The 16,779-nt window shown below is 45.2% G+C and overlaps 1 protein-coding gene across 1 annotated transcript in view; it reads left to right on the top strand.

Annotated features, from left to right (window-relative positions):
- Positions 1 to 1,013: 1,013 nt before the first annotated feature.
- LOC114495561 (sterol 26-hydroxylase, mitochondrial) overlaps positions 1,014 to 16,779 on the top strand; it is a 34,240-nt gene continuing 18,474 nt past the window's right edge. The window contains 1 exon segment of the mRNA XM_028510868.2: positions 1,014 to 1,789. Within this exon segment, the coding sequence (XP_028366669.1) occupies positions 1,520 to 1,789 (270 nt within the window). The 5' untranslated portion in view covers positions 1,014 to 1,519.

The raw sequence follows: 16,779 nt of genomic DNA, 5'->3' as shown, positions 1-16,779 counted from the left end.
CTGAGTAGAGAAAAAAAATGAGCTAGATGAGACAAAAGGTTAGACAAATACCTAAGAGGGTAAGAGACAGGAAGGATACAGCCAAAAGGATATATATATATATATATATATACACACACACACACACACACACACACATATACATGTCTTGAAGGATCTGTATCTCTCCATCTCTATCTCATCTTGAAGTCCTACTAGGAGGGGGAAAATAGAAATGGGACAGAAGCAGTGTTTAAACAGATAATGCCTGAAAAACCCCCCAAACTGAGGAAAGACCCGCAGTCACAGATTCAAGAAACCACGGCCCCTAACAGGATAAGTAGAAAGAAATCCGCCCTTCGTCCAGTCACGGTCCCTGTGAGGTTACCTCGCCCTTGCCTCCCGCACCCCCGCGCCCCCCTCTGGCTGGCCGTGAAGGACCAGATCTTCACATGCTCTGAGAACAAGCCTTACTGTCCCGCTGGCTCCGTCACTGATGGGTTGACTAATCTTTGACCCTGTGTTTATTTTATATTTGTGTAAGTCGTGTTTTTACCTTTTTGAAAAGTGTATTTTGAATATATATGAAACAAAGGATTCGTGAAGCAACACGTTTTCTTCTTGCAATACTTTCTGCACTTTTTGTTTTATTATTTCCCATCTTACTGAGAAAGAATTCTGCGCACACACGGACCCGATCTCAACCTGCAGTTTGAAAAAGCCGGCTTTCGCAAACTTGGCCGGGGTGGGGGCGGGGGGGGGGGTTGCAGAGAAAGCGCAGGGAGCGGGTGGAACGGCATTTTAAAAACCTATTTAAATGTGGTGGTCTGGTTGGCTTCCGGCTCTCCCTCCCAGGAGCCAGACGACCTCGGACACTGGGCCTTTGAGTTTAGTTTTGTTTGTTTCTCCTCTCTCTGCGCTCAGACTCCGGGGGCCACGCGGGGCGGGGCGGGGCGGGGCGGGGCGGGGGCAGGAGCGGGGCGGGCGCGGGCTGGAGGGGGGCTGGGGGCGGGGCGTGCGCCACCAGGACGCGCCGGCGGCCAGTTTAATCTCAGCAGCCGGTCCCTTAGGGGACCAGGACTGGTCTCACTGGGCGGGGCCTCCTGGCCTTTGGGGGGCTCCGGACTTCCTGGAACTTTGTGTGTTATTGCTCAGAGTTCGGACAAAGCGAACGTCAAGTTCTCCTTGCGAGTTCTCGGAAGTGCGAGGTGCGGAGCCGCGGAAGGGGCGGCGGTCGTGCGAGCTCTCGGGGTCTCCCGAAGCCCCCCCTTCCCCCCCCCCCCCGTGCGTCTTCTGCCTTTGTGTTGCCGTGTCCCTCCCTCGGGTGGGGAGGCACACAGTTGCAGAAAGTGACTTCTGTGTGTTCCTTGGGTCCTATTTGGAGGGATCAAGGACCGCGAGGTAGAGTGAACAGTAAGGGGCCTGGCCGGCCTTTCCCCGGCCCACTCGTGGGTACTGGTGCCCTTGAACCCGCTCCAATCTTTGGGCGGGACCCGGGCGTTCAGGACTCGTTTCCAAAGGCGCTGCGGCGGCGTGAGCCATGGATCGCATTGCTGCGCTGGGCTGCACGAGGGTGCGGTGGGCGCTGCTGGGAACGCGGGTAGCCCGCCTGGGCCTCGGTCCCCACGGGGCCAGAGCCAAGGCTTCGATGCCCAATGCCCTCCCGGCGGCCGCCGCAGCCGAGGCTCCCGGGACCCGGCCTGGCGACCAGAGGCTGCGGAGCCTGGAGGAGCTTTCAGGACCAGGGCCGCTGCGCTTCGTCTTCCAGCTGTTAGGGCAAGGCTACGTTCTGCACCTGCACCAGCTCCAGGTAAGCGAGGGGCCTCGTGCCCGGGGGAGAGGGGTGAGTGAGCCCTGGGACACGGAGGCTGGGAATGGGGAGACGTTGGACAAAAAGTGAAGAACGTGGGAACTTAGCTCAGCATCGACTAGGGCTCCGGTCATAGCCTGGAAATCTGTACACATTGTGTGCAAAGGGTAGACAGAGCCCTTGGAACTGAAATGAGCAGATCCAGGAGAGCTGAGAATCAGGAGGGCGCTAGAAAGGAGGTGACTAGGTTTAAAGTGGAGGGAGCCTGAGAGATGGCCTCGGTAACAGAATGACAGATGCCAGTGTATAAGCTGCCAGGGGTTACAGAACCACTGTTGAGCTCTGTCATCGAACTGGCTACCACAGACTTCTTCCAAAGGAAATGGCTTCAGGAGGATTACTGAGGTTCCCCAATTTAGCCAGGTAAATTTCCCCTTAGGGGGAAAAAAGATGTCACTTCTCAGGGAGTGAAACCAAAATCATAGGCATTAAGGAAAAGGTGTACGTATTGTTATTAAGAAATCAGTTTCCAGTGAGGAGGATTTTTAAATATATATTTTATTGATTTTGCTATTACAGTTGTCCCAGTTTCCCCACTGTGACCTTCTCCCAGTACCCCACTTCGCTCCAGCAGTCCACTCCCTTAGTTCATGGCCATGAGTCATGTATTGAATTCTCTGGCTTCTCCATTTCCTATACTGTTCCTAACATCCCCCTGTCTGTTTTGTGCCTACCATTTTGTGTTTCTTAATCCCTGCACCTTTCCCCCATTCTCCTTCCTCCTTGCAGCTGATAACCCTCCAAATGACCTCCATATCTATGATTCACTTCCTGTCTTGCCTGTTTGCTTAGTTTGTTTTTGAGGTTCAGGTGTTGATAGTTGTGCATGTGTTGCCATTTTAATAGCTATAGTTTTGATCTTTTTCTTATATAGTTCCCTTTAACAGTTCATTTAATAATGGCTTGGTGATGATGAACTCCTTTAGTTTTACCTTGTCTGGGAAGCACTTTATCTGCCCATCCATTCTAAATGATAGCTTTGATGGATAGGGTAATCTAGGTTGCAGGTCCTTGCTTTTCATCACTTTGAATATTTCTTGCCAGTCCCTTCTTGCCTGCAAAATTTCTTTTGAGAAATCAGCTGACAATGTTAGGACAGCTCCTTTATATGTAACTCTTTGCTTTTCTCTTGCTGCTTTTAAGATTCTCTCCGTTATCTTTAATCTTTGGCATTTTAATTATGGTATGTCCTGGTGTGGTCCTCTTTGGGTCCAACTTGTTTGGGACTCTTTCTGCTTCCTGGACTTGTATGTGTATATTCCTTTGCCAAATTAGGGAAGTTTTCTTTCTTTTTTTTTTTTCAAATAAGTTTTCAATTTCTTGCTCTTCCTCTTCTCCTTCTGGCACCCCTAGGATTCGGATGTTGGTGCGATTGGAGATATCCCAGAGGCTCCTTATTCTATTCTCATTTTTTTTAATTATTTTTTCTTTTTGTTGTTTTGGTTTAATGCTTATTTCTCCCTTATGTTCCAAATCATTGATTTAAATCTTGGGTTCATCTCCTCCATCATTGGTTCCCTGTGGATTTTTTAAAAAGATTTTATTTATTTATTTTTAGAGAGGGAAGGGAGGGAGAAAGAGAGAGAGAGAAACATCAATGTACGGTTGCTGGGGGTCATGGCCTGCAACCCAGGCATGTACCCTGACTGGGAATCAAACCTGCGACACTTTGGTTTGCAGCCTGTGCTCAATCCACTGAGCTATACCAGCCAGAGCCTGGATTTTTCTTTATTTCACTTAATGCAACCTTCACTTCTGCCTGGTTCTTTTTTATGTTGTTGCAGTACCCAGTGATTTCTTTGAGTGTCCTGATCACCAGTGTTTTGAACTCTGCATCTGATAGGTTGCTTCATTTAGTTCTTTTTCTGGAGTTTTCTCTATTCTTTCATTTGGGCGCTATTTCTTTGTCTCCTCAATTTGGCAGCCTCTCTGTGTTTCTTTCTGTGTCTTAGGCAGAGCTGTTTTGACTCCCTGTCTTAACAGTGTGGCCTATTATAGAAAAGCACCCATCTGGATGAATGTGGCTTCTTTAAACCCTTGGTTGTTAGGCCCTGGCTGGTGTGGCTCAGTGGATCGAGTGCCAGCCTGCAAACCAAAGGGTCACTGGTTTGATTCCCAGGCAGGACGTGTGCCTGGGTTGTGGACTGCGTCCTCAGTAGGGTGGGGCATGTAAGAGGCAACCACACATTCATGTTTCTTTCTGCCTCTTTCTCCCTCCCTTCCCCTATGCCTAAAATAAATAAAATCCTTAACATAAATAAATCCTTGGTTGTTGGACTTCCATGCAGCCCAATTATCTGAGAATCTGGGTGATGTTTGTTTTGTAGTTTAGTTGTAACTTTTGCTGTAGTTGTGTGTGGAGGGGAATCATGTTTATCTGCACCTCCATCTTGTCTGGAAGTCTCTTAATCTGCCGGTGGTCAGCCAGGTGGTCTGTGCAGTGGCCCCTTGCACCTTCTGTGCCACAGGCAATTTCCCGTAAGAAGGATTTATCCAGCAGAACACTGATACAAGGCAGGGATGAATGGTTAGCCCACTGACAATGGACACAGACAGGAAAACCCAGTATTGGTTAAGTTGGAGAAGCTTTTAGGAGATCAACTGAATTAATGCATACACTCTGCCCCAGGCATTTTCCAAGTGTCAGGATTCAATGAGATAAAACCAATACCCTGTTGAAGTTTATATACTCTTTTCAGGGAAGAGGGATGTATGTGTTATATGCCATTGAGTTGGTTCCAACTCCTGGTGACTCTATGAATGAGTGATGTCCATACTGTCCTCACCTCAACAGCCCTGCTCAGCCACTGTAGACTCATGTCCTTAGCTTCTTTTATGGAGTCATCCCATCTCATATTTGGCCTTCCTCTTTTCCAGGCCCTGGACTGGGCTGGTGAACAGATTGGCTACCATGTGGCTGTGCTGGGCTGTAGTAAAAAAAAAAAAAAAAACAGGAGGAGCTATGGGGACTGGGTTAGGACAAGCCTTTGAGGAGGGCTTTGGAGGCCAGAGTAAGGCCCCCGTTCCTCTGAGGGGCCATGGTGGGCTCTTGAGCAGACATGGGGTGAAGATGGCTTCCCAGAGACACTGTCCAGGTTATGGTGTGTGCAGTAGGATTGATTATACAGGAGAGGTGGAGAGGGTGTCAGGTGATGAAGGCTTGGGCATGGCAGTACCTGAGCCACCCTCCAGAAGAAGCTGGATGTTGAGATGAGGGAAAAATGACTCTAAGGGTTTGAAGGGTTTGAAGGCCTAACCTGACCAGTTTCTCTGCACCTGCCCAGGCTGCTGCTGTCTCCTCTAGGACCTTTCCTATTGGGCGTGTTTCTGAGACTTGGCAGGCAAATCCTATGGTACTCATAGATGTTTAAAAAATTATTCCCTTTGGGCTCAGGTCTGAGTAACTAAGCAAGCCAAGAAACCAGAGTCCTGCATACTTCTTCTGCTTGATTTGGCCTGTAGAAATTTGAGAGGCCTGGTGAATGGTCCAGGGAGGAGGCTAAAGATTTCACATCATTTGTGAATGGGAGTTTACTGGGAGGTTTTGCTCAGGATTTTCTATAGAACAGTAACTACCAAAGAAATTCTAGATGGTCCTAGGAGGAGTAGGAGGAAGCAGGAGAAAGGCAGGAATGTGTGTCCTTTTAAAGAACAGGCCGACGCTAGGATTCAGGAGAGCCACCTGTTTCCAGCCCTTACATCCCCAAGATCTGGAGTCATAGGGACCTGGGCTGTCCCATGGGAAATATTAGCCCTCCCCACCCACTACATGTGGATGGTGTGAGTTAATAAAAGAGAATCCTACACATCTATGAAATTCAGTTAATACCCCTATTGAGGAACAGGATACATTCTAGTGACCCACTTTGTATCAGTTCAAATTCATTTGGTTGCCACTCAGACTGGCTTAAACTATAAAGCAATTTTATTGGTTCATATAATCCAAAAGTCTAATAGTTGGGTGCCCTTCGGGTACAATTTGTTCTAGGGATTCATGAGATCATCAAAGCTACAGTTCTGTTTTTCTGCAGTTCTCTTGACTCTGCTGTCTTGCAGAAGTTAGTTGACTGGCTTGGGTTAGTCGGCCATCCCTGAACTCATCGTAGTGGCCACAGGCATACTCTAACTTAGCCTAGACCCATGCAGGCTCACCCCTAAATCTGGGATTGGGGTCTTTCCTTCTAAGCCCATACAAGGGGGAGGAGTGGAACTGATATAAGGGCATCTGACTATAATGTTCCCAGCACCCTCAGTTGTGGGAAACTGCATATCCCACGTGAAAATTGTCACATCAACTCAGGGAAGCATTGTAGGACTTAGGGGGGTGGAGTGGGAACTGGGACATGTGTAAATCATGCTAGTCCATACATGCTAGTTCCTTTCTCTTTCCTAAACAAAACAATGTCAAGAGTGTTGGAAAAATGAAACGTGAATGTGTTAAATGCATATGTAAATTTATATTGAATTGATACCTTTTAGAGATGTCAACCCTAAAATGATGAGATCAGCTATCTATTCTGTAGCTCTTATGGTCGACCTCCTAGATGGGTGAGCTCCCTAATGCCCTGTGCACATACTTGTCACTCCATGTATCATGCTTCTCTTTTTTTATAGTTACAAAATGTTTTCTTGTGATGAGAACTGTTAAGAGCTACTCTCTTAGCAACCTTCAAATATACAATAATGATATTATTCATTATAGTCACCAAGCTGTACATTACATCCACAGGACTTATTTATGTTATAACTGGGAGTTTGGACTTTTTGACCACCTTCACTCATTTTGCCCACCCACCCACCCCCCACCTCTGGCAACCACCAATCTGTTCTCTATATCTATGAGTTCAGTTCTGTTTTGTTTTAGATTCACATATATGTGGATCATTGAGTATTTGTCTTTCTCTGTGTGACACTTCATTTAGCATAATGCTCTCAAGGTCTGTCCATGTGGTTGTAAATGGCATGATTTCCTTTTTTTATGGCTGGATAATATTCCCTGTGTATATACCATATTTTCTTTATCCATTCATCCATTGATAGACACTTAGGTTGCTTTCATGTTTTGGCTATTGTAAATAAGGCTGCATTGAGTACAGGGTTGCATGTATCTTTTCAAGTTAGTACTTTCATTTTCTTCGCATAAATACACAGAAATGGAATTGTTGGATCCTATGGTAGTTCTATTTTTAATACGTTTGAGGAATCACCGTACTGTTTTCCATAGTGGCCGTACCAATTTACAGTCTCTCTCCAGCAGTGCACAAAGGTCCCCTTTCTCCACATCCTCACCAACACGTTATTTCTTGTCTTTTTTGATGATAGCCCTTCTAGCAGGTGTGAAGCGATATCCTCGTGGTTTTGATTTTCATTTCCCTGATGATTAGTGATGTCGCGCACCTTTTCATGTACTTGTTGGCCATCTGTATATCTTCTTTGGAAAAATGTTTATTTAGATCCTCTGCCCATTTTAAAATTAGATTATTTTGCTACTGAGTTGTATGAGTTCTTTATATATTTTGGATATTAACCCTTATCAGACATATGATTTGCAAATATTTTTCTTATTCAGTAGGTTGCTTTTTCATTTAGTTGATGATTTCTTTTGCTATGCAAATGTCTTTTAGTTTGATGTGGTCCCCCTTGTTTATTTTTGCTTTTGTTGCCCTTGCTTTTGGTGTCAAATAAAAAAAAAAATGAAGGGGCTTATTGCCTATGTTTTCTTCTAGAAGTTTTATGGCTTCAGGTCTTATGTTCGATTCCTGAATCCATTTGGAGCTAGTTTTTGTGTATGGTATATGCTAGTGTTTATGTTTTATTCTTTTGCATGTGGTTGTCACTTTTCCCAACAACATGTATTGAAGAATACATGCCCTTTCCCCACTCTGTACTGTTGGCTCCTTTATTGTAAATGAACCATATATGCATGGGCTTATTTCTGGGCTCTCTATTCTGTTCCATTGATCCATGTGTCTGTTTTTTTAGGTCAGTACAATACTATTTTGATTACTATAGTTTTGTAATATAGTTTGAAATAAGGAAGCATGATGCCTACAGCATTGTTCTTTTTTTTTCTCAAAACTGTTTTGGCTAGTCAGTGTCTTTTGTAGTTCCATACAAATTTTAGAATTGTTTATTGGTAATTTGTCCTGGCTGGCGTAGCTCAATGGAGCATCGCAGGTTCGGTTCCCAGTCAGGGCACATGCCTGGGTTGCAGGCCATGGCCCCCAGCAACCGCACATTGATATTTCTCTCTCTCTCTCTCCCTCCCTTCCCTCTCTAAAAATAAATAAATAAAATAAATACAATACCATTCTCTTTAAAAAAAAGAATTGTTTATTGGTAATTCTGTGAAAATTTTTCATTGGAATTTTAATAGGGATTGCATGGATCTGTAGACTTATTTTGGATACTATGAAAAATTAACAATATTAATTCTTCCAGTCCTTGAACATGGAGTATCTTTTATTTTGCATCTCCTCAATTTCTTTACTCAGTGTCATAGTTTTCAGTGCACAGTGCGTAGGTTTATTATTAGTATAGAAACAAGTGATTTTGTATATTCATTTATATACTGCAACTTTACTGAGTTCATTTATTAGTTCTAACAGTTGTTTTTGGTGAAGTCTTTAGGGTTTTCTATATATAATATGTCGTCTACAAATAGCAACAGTTTTTACTGCTTCCTTTCTGATTTGTATGCCGTTTATTTCTTTTTCTTGCTTAAGAGTGGCGAGAGTTGGCACCCTTGTCTCGTTCCTGATGTCAGGGAAACCCTTAAGCTTTTCACTGTGGACTAATGTTCACTAGGGGCGGGGGAGGTTTGTCATGTATGGCCTTTATTTGTTGTGGTTTATGAGAGTTTTATCATTAATGAATGTTGAACTTTGTCAGATGTTTTTAATGCATGTATGGAGATCATCATATGATTTTTATCCTTTATTTTGTTAATGTGGTATATAACATTTGCTTGCAAATGTTTATCCTGGCATCCCCTGGCATAAATCCCACTTGATCACGGTGTAATGTATTGTTGAATTTGGTTCGTTGATACTTTGTTGAGGATTTTTATATCTATGTTTGTCAGAGATATTGCCTTGTAATTTCCTTTTCTAGTACTGTCCTTGTCTGGTTTTAGTGTCAGGAAAAATGCTGGCTTTGTAGAATGAGTTTGGAAGTATTTCCTCCTCTTCAACTTTTTGGAGGAATTTGAGATGATTTGTACTATTTCTTCTTTAAATGGTAGAATTTACCAGTGAAGCCATCTAGTCCTCAGCTTTTGTTTGTTGGGAAGTTCTTGATTACTGCTTGAATCTTCTTACTAGCCATTGGCCTGTTCAGATTTTCTACAACTTCATGATTCATTCTTGGTAGTTTGTATGTTTCTAGGAATTTATCCATTTCTTCCAGGTTGTCCAGTGTGTTGGTGTATAGTTGTTCATTGTAGTCTCCTATGATCCTTTGTATTTCTGTGGTATCACTTGTAACATCTCTTTCATTTCCGATTTTATCTGTCTGGTCCCTCTTATCTTTTTTTCTTGGTGAGTCTAGCCAAAGATTATCTATTTCATTTATCTTTTTTTTAAATAGTTCTTCGTTTTACGGACTCTTTCTATTGTTTTTCTAACCTCAATTTCAATTGTTTCCACTGTGATTGTTCTTTTTTCTTCTACTAACTTTTGAGTAAGCTTGTTCTCCTTCTTTGCTTGCTCCTTGAGATATAAAATTGTGTTGTTTATTTGAGATTATGCTTGTTTCTTATTCTATGTATTTATTGCTATGAACGTCCTTCTTAGGACTGTTTTGCTGCTTCCCGTAAGTTTTGGCTTTTGCCACTTTTTGCATCCTTCACCTAAAGCCTCCAGTCTGACTCTCTACCGGACAGAAGCATCAAAGGCTAGATAACCCATGACCTCAGTCTGACAGGCCTTGTCCTGCTCAGCACAGAGGATGTCATTTCCAGCTCCAGCAACTCCAGCAGCTCCAGCAGCTCTACCAGGTCAGCCTCTTTGCTTACCTGTGGCTCGGCTGGCAGCGTGAGCAGGCCCATCATGGCTCTGGGAAGAAATGGTGCCTGAGCTTAGTCTCCCTTGCTGCTCGATCTCCCCCGCTGTCCACTCATGCACCACCGCCACACCAGTGCCCCGAAGAGCATGTCTGGTGATGCTGCTCCCCTGCTCAGGCGTTGCCACAGGGCACAGGGACTCAGCTCCCAGCTCCTCACGTGCACGTTTGAGGCCCCAGCTTCCTTTTCCCCAGCACCCCTCCCTTTAGGTGTTGGCATATTGTATTTCCATTCTCTTTTGTCTTTAGGTATTTTTGATGTCTCTTTTGATTTCTTCTTTGACCCAGTGGATGTTCAGAAGCATGTTGTTTAATCTTCACATATTGGTGAATTTTCCAGTTTTCTTCTTGTTATTGATTTCGAAATTCATACCATGGTGGTGAGAAAAGAGGCTTCATATCATTTTTCATTTAAAAAATCTCTTTTGGATTTTATTTATTTATAGAGAAAGGGGAAGGGAGAGAGAAAGAGAGGGAGAGAAATATCGATCTGGTATCTCCCGCATGCCCCCAACGGGGGACTCAGCCCGCATCCCAGGCATATGCCCCGACTGGAAATTGAACTGGTGGCTTTGTGGTTTGCAGGCTGGCATTCAGTCCACTGAGCCGCATCAATCAGGGTGCTTCATGTGATCTCAATGTTAAATTTATTTATGATCTATACTGGAGAATGTCCCACGTGTGGTCAAGAAGAATGTGTGTTCTGTTGCTTTTTATTTTTTTTTTTTGAATAATGAAAGGCTTATTGATCAAGAAGGCCCCAGCCGAGAAGATAGAGACCTAAGGGTGCATCAGATCCATCTCGGATCTGGACTAGGGTAAGGATGCCCAAGTGATGGGGGAGCAGGTGTGCTGAAGTGCCAGTGGAGCAAGTTTTAATCAGAGGACCTTGGAACGTGGCCATTTATAACAAACAGGCATCTACTCCAGATCTTTCTGGATAAGAAAGTGTTCTTCTGAAAGCATTCCAGTGTTCAAGTTCTAGTTCTGTCCTGGTTCTTTGTTCCATGTGTGTGTATTGGGTGCAGTCAGCAGGTCAAAGTTCTCACCTCTGCACGTGATTTGGCTGCATGACTTGTGGTTTGGGTTTATTGTCTCGTTAAACAGAATAGGATCATGTTGAGCTGGTCTTGTGGTTACAAATCTCCCCTTTTTGTCGCTCATTCCTCATTCTTGAGGGAAAAAGGACAATTGGTCCAGGTTCAGTTAAGATGGAAGATTGGCCCTGACTGGTGCGGTTCAGTGGGGTGGGTATTGTACAGCAAACTGTGAGGTCACTGATTTGGTGCCCAGTCAGGGCACACGCCTGGGTTGCAGGCCAATTCTCCAGTTGAGGGCGTGCAAAAGGCAACCAATCAGAGTCTCTCTCTCTCTCTTTCTCTCTCAAAATCAATTATACCAAGTTAAAAAAATGAAAGGAGTTGTTTGGATTGGGTTCTGGGAAGAAAGCATTTTGAACAGCAGAGTGTGAGCTTAAACATCATCTTTGTAACAAACATTAGAAAAGGATGAGCAGAGAATTTTGTAACCCAGGTTGGAAGGATCCGGAGCATTGGGGAAGCCAAACCAAACTCAAAACCATCTTTAATATAAAATATTTTCCTAGATCACGTGAATCTGAAAAGCATATGGACTAGTTTCTGTCCCAAGAGAGCGTGCACAGATAGAGGGGGAGGATTCCCAGCTGCTCACGCCCAAGCAACTTTCCCGAGAAATGGAGCAGTGTACTCGGAAACGAAACCAACAGTAGACTGAAGCCCAAGTGAGCTGTGTGCTGAGAGTGGCCAACGCCTGCCAGAGAAGTCCCTCCAGAGTCTCCAAGGCAAAACTTCCTTGGCAACTGCTCAGGACTCATGGAGGGGAACTCCAGCTGGAGCTGGCGTGCCGTGGCTCCTGGCTGGCTTGCCAAATTGTTACCGAACCCACACTCATGTGCCCCAGTTCTTCCAAAGGCCAAAACTCAAAGTGTCAGAGTTTGGAGTAAGGAAAGGGTTATTGATAAAGAAGGCGCCAACCCAGAATTTGAGAGACCTAATGATGCCTCAAATCTACTTTCTCTGGTGCTTTTGGTAAGGAATGGTCTGTACATAACTGTTGTCTCTCTGGTTTAATGTGTCATTTAAGGCCAGTGTTTTCTTATTCATTTTCTTTCTGGATGACCTATTCATTGATGAAAGTGGGATATTAAAGTCATCTACTATAATTGAATGGCTATCCATTTCTCTCTTTGTATCTGTTAATATTTGCTTTATATATTTAGGTGCACATTTTTTAAAAAAGATTTTATTTATTTTTAGAGAGAGGAGAAGGGAGGGAGGGAGAGAGGGTGAGAAACATCAATGTGAAAGAGAAACATCAGTTGGTTGCCTCTTGCATGCACCCGGACCAGGGACCAAACCCACAACCCAGGCGTGCCCTGACGGGGAATCAAACTGGCAACCTTTCACTTTTGGAGGACATCGTGCAACCAGCTGAGCCACATCGGTCAGGGCAGAGGTGCACATGTTTCTGAACATAACCTGTGTATAAAGCTTGGAGGCTGAGCTGTGGAGCTGTGAGGAGGGCTGGACCTACATCCTTCCCCACTCTTTGCCCCCCCTCCTGAGTACCAGGTGCAGCCCTGGGCACAGGAGAGGTTCTCAGTCATGTTTGATAAATAAGTAAATGTCACGCATCAGCCAAGGGCTGTGAGTGGTGCCGAGCAGCGGCTGTGTCTGGTGGTAAACTCTGTGAGACTCCTCTCAGCCCCTTCATCTGGGTTGGAGTGAAGATGGAACACTTCTCATAAGGGAGGTGGGCAGATTGGCTAAGCCTGGCCCGTCTGCTCTCAGCTTTCCCGGTCAGAAGCTGACCTGGAAAGGTCAGTACATCCAGTAAATTTTGTTAGTACATCCAGCATGGGTAGACCATTGGGGACTGACCCACAGTGGCCAAACCTGCAGAAACAAATGGCGAACTAGAGTGTCCACGTGTTTCTTTACTGAGGAAGTTAGCCCCTCCAGGGATCATAATATTCCATCACGTAGACCCTCCCTGTCCTAGTTGTCTATGGCTGCATAACAAACTGTCCCGAAATGCAGTGGCTGTGCACGTCAGAAAGGGCCTGTCTCTGCTTCACAGTGGAGTGGGGCTCCAGTTCGAATAGTCGAAGATCACGAGGGTGAGTCAGTTGAGGTCACATGTCTGAACCTCAGTTGTTTTCCAGGGCATATCTGCTAGGGTTGGAATTTCCAACTTGGCTTCTATAATTGCCTGTTTGGTGCCTGGGATGGTTCGACCACAGCAGCTGAGTATCTCTCTCTCTTTACGTGTGTCTGGCTTGGGCTTCCTCACAGCGTGGTGGTGTCTGGGTGGTTAGACTTCCCAAGCTCTGGCTTTCCCCAAAGGGAGTGTTCCAAGAGACAGAAAGTGCAAGTTTCCAGTTTCCTAAGACCTGAGCCTGGAAACTGGTGCAGTGTCATCTCCACTGTGTTCTACCCACCAGAGCTGTTACAGAGCCCACCCAGACTCTGGAGGAGACGGTTCAGGCTTCACCTCTTAGTGAGAGGGAGGCCCAAGAGGCTATGGCTGTCTTTAATCCACTACGTCCTCTTCCTAGGACCCAGGTGTCTAGGGAGAGAAATTTATCACTGCATCAGTGTGCAGAGACCCCAGAACAAAAGGAATGTAACTGTATGGACGGCAGTTTCCTCTAGGCCTTGGAGAAACCTGGTTGAATACGCTTCTCTGGAGTCTGTCCATCCCATCAAGTGTCTCTGTTTTCCAGGGCATAAGAGAGATAAACGCTGCCAAATTCTTCCTGTCTGGCTCCCTCTTCTGGTTTTGTAATGGCCCCTCCTGCTCTGTTAACACCTTCTTTCTTCGGTCTGGTTAATGCCATCGATTAGGTGGCTTTTCTTTCTCAGCACTCACATTACCTCAAGCCTTTCAGAGATTATCCGCCAGGTTCCTCTGACTTGGCTCAGGTGTTTTTCTGCCTCATCTGGCAGACACTCACAGGTGCCCTTGAGGCCACAGCAGAATTAGGTGCACTGCCTTTCTAGCCTTGGAGATGGGAAATTTGAAACTAGGTGTTAAGGCCAAATATGCAAATACCGCTCATCAACTGCACTGCCAGAGTTTTTATCTTACAGATAAAGGGATAGTTCAGCACCTTCAAGGTAGCAATAATTCTGATTGGGAAAAATGAGACTGGCTTCTGTGTTTCAGTAGGGGACTAATTAAACAAATGATAATACGTGTGTATGATGAAATTTTATGCAAGCATTAGAAAGAATAGGGGCAGATCTGTGTGTGTTAACATGAATCACTTGCTAAGAGACGGAAGGAAAGTAAGGAGTAAAACTATATATGTCGTCATATGTGGATAATAAGGAGTATGAGGTATGTATGCTTTTATGTGTTGGTGCTGTGCATAAAATGTCTCTGGGAAGACACACAAGAAATCGATAGTGATGGTTGCCTCTGTGAAGGGGCCTTGGAGTCTAGAGGTGAGAACCAGAAGATTTCATTTTCGTTGCAGGCCTGCCTGGACCTCTATCAGAGCTCCTTCTGGCTTCCCCCTGCCCAGGCATAGTTCAACAGCAAAAGAATGGCGAGCAGGAAATGAATGATGTCTGGCCAGCATAATATTTTGAGGTTTTTAATGGCCCTTCCTGTTGTGCGTATGGCTGGTTTTGGGGTCCTTACTTTTGATATGCACCCCTGTGTCTACATCCTCTCTTCAGATCTGCATCTGTTGCTGGTCATCGACTACTTGCTCTTGAAATACTCTCATTGCTTTCCTCCAGCCCAGCCCAGCCCAGCCCAGCCCACAGGTAAACCTGGGCTTGGCCTACCGAGGTTTGCCTCTGGCTGTGCGAGGGCTGCAGAGGGCTGGCGCTTCTGCTTCCTGCACGCCTCTCAGGGGTCATCCCAGGCGATTCCTTTTCTTGGACGTCCCTCTCCCTCAGCCTGTTGTTTCTCTGGAGTGCAAAATCAGAAGGGAATTCTTACTGCCTAACTACCTGGTAACTTAGGACGGTTCTGCCTTCTTGCACCAAACCACCTCTTTTAAATGGCTGCACACGTGCACAAACTTTTTTGCAGCTTTTTTGGTAAAATCAAAAATTCAGAAACATGTCAAATGACTGTCAACAGGATAAATAAATTGTGGCACAGTGGGACACTGTACAATAGAATGAATGCACAAGATTTTTGTGTATCAGTATAGAACTCAAAGTTGAGTATAGAATGATAGTACAGTAGATTAGTATTTCTATAGAATAAAAACCACACAAAAATTCTACAGGCCATTACTGGATACATGCATATAGTAAAATTATATAAACATTGACAGAAAGGGTACACTGCAAATTTTGGGTAGTGGTTGCTTTGTGGAGGGAGGGAGGGAGAGAGAGGATAAGAAGGGAAATTTGTGTCTGAAATGTTTTCATTTTTAAAATATGTGAAGCAAATATGACATATTAGCAGTTCTTAATTCTGGAGGGTGGGTACATGGGTGTTTATAGTTTATTTTTTTTCATTTACCACATTAAAATGCTCACAGTAAAAAAAATGCAAGTAATATTGCTCATCATGAGTCCAGGGGTGTCACGGGCGTGGTCTGATCTTGGAGGGGATCATTCAAGGCAAAGTTTGGAGGAGGACGGCCTGAGAATGCTGTTAATCATTTAGCACCTTCTGTCACTTTGAAAAGTGAATTTCACTTGCGTGAGGGGTTGGGGCTCATCCCCTGACAACCCTTGGATGGCAGTGGCCCAAGCTGGACTCCTTTTCACCTTTGACCCTGCATGTCCTCCGTCCTGGCATCTGTCAGTGCCGGCAGATGAGTGGCCTGGGCTGAAGTCACAGCTCTGCCCTTGACCCGGCTGCTGGCTGCCCACTTTCAGGGTCAGGTTTGTTGACACTAGCAGAACAGCCCTCGGGATTTGTGAGTCCGCGTTTGTCCTCGGGCTGTTTACTTGCTGTTCCAGAGCAGTTTTGCTGTGCCCGCACCCTCCCTCAGGAGCCCTGATCCTGCACTACGCAGCTCTCTAAGAAGAATAGGACATTGTGATCCAGTATCGGTTTTCTCAGGGGGAAATTTTTGGATGATTTTCATGTTCTTTTTTTTTTTTTAATAACAGCTCCATTGAGATGCAGTCACATAGCATGCAGTTCACCCATCTAACGATGAAATGGCGCTTCGGTGTATTCAGAGTTGTGCAACTGTTGACGGGAGAGACCTGGCTCTTCTCGCTGACGCATGTAAAGAATTACAGATCAGCAGATCTATTAGCGTGTAATCCGTTTATTAGTGACCCGCTCCCGTGGAAGAGAACGGGACTGGGTAGAGTAGGGGGTGAAAGGCAAAGTTTCAGGGCAAAGCAGGGAGGCAAAAGTTGAGGGGCTGAAGACCAGGGTGGCAAGCCCCCGGTCAGCCTGAGGCCGGGGGTGGGGGCCAGAGGCCCAGTGGCCCAGGAGCCAAAAGCACCAAGAGTGCCCCAAGCCCTAGAGAGAGAGAGAGGGAGGGAGGGAGGGTTCTTTGTTCTGAGGACTTATATAGTTGGTGGGAGACGGGATAAAATGTTACATACTGATTAATGGATAAATGCAGTACCAGCTTTCCTGGGGGAGGTGACCACCCAAACTTAGGTATGTGTGGGGGTCTGTCAGCCAGAATCCTTATCTTGCTCCAGACCCCATGTGTTCATCTTGTAAAACAAATACTCGACAGGAGGCAGTTGATTAAAATTGGGGCAGTTACCCAAAGTTACTTATGGGCTCTTTCTGTAAGCATCAGGGACTCCCTTGTAAAACAGATAGTGACCAGAGGTAGGCAATTAATCAAAGTTGTTCAATGGACTTCTTCTCTGGGCACGGGGACC

This window comes from Phyllostomus discolor, chromosome 4 (genome assembly GCF_004126475.2).
Source record: "Phyllostomus discolor isolate MPI-MPIP mPhyDis1 chromosome 4, mPhyDis1.pri.v3, whole genome shotgun sequence".
Taxonomy (NCBI): Eukaryota; Metazoa; Chordata; class Mammalia; order Chiroptera; family Phyllostomidae; genus Phyllostomus; species Phyllostomus discolor.
The sequence above is the reverse complement of the archived record's forward strand: the minus strand, read 5'-3'. Positions and strand labels throughout refer to the sequence as shown.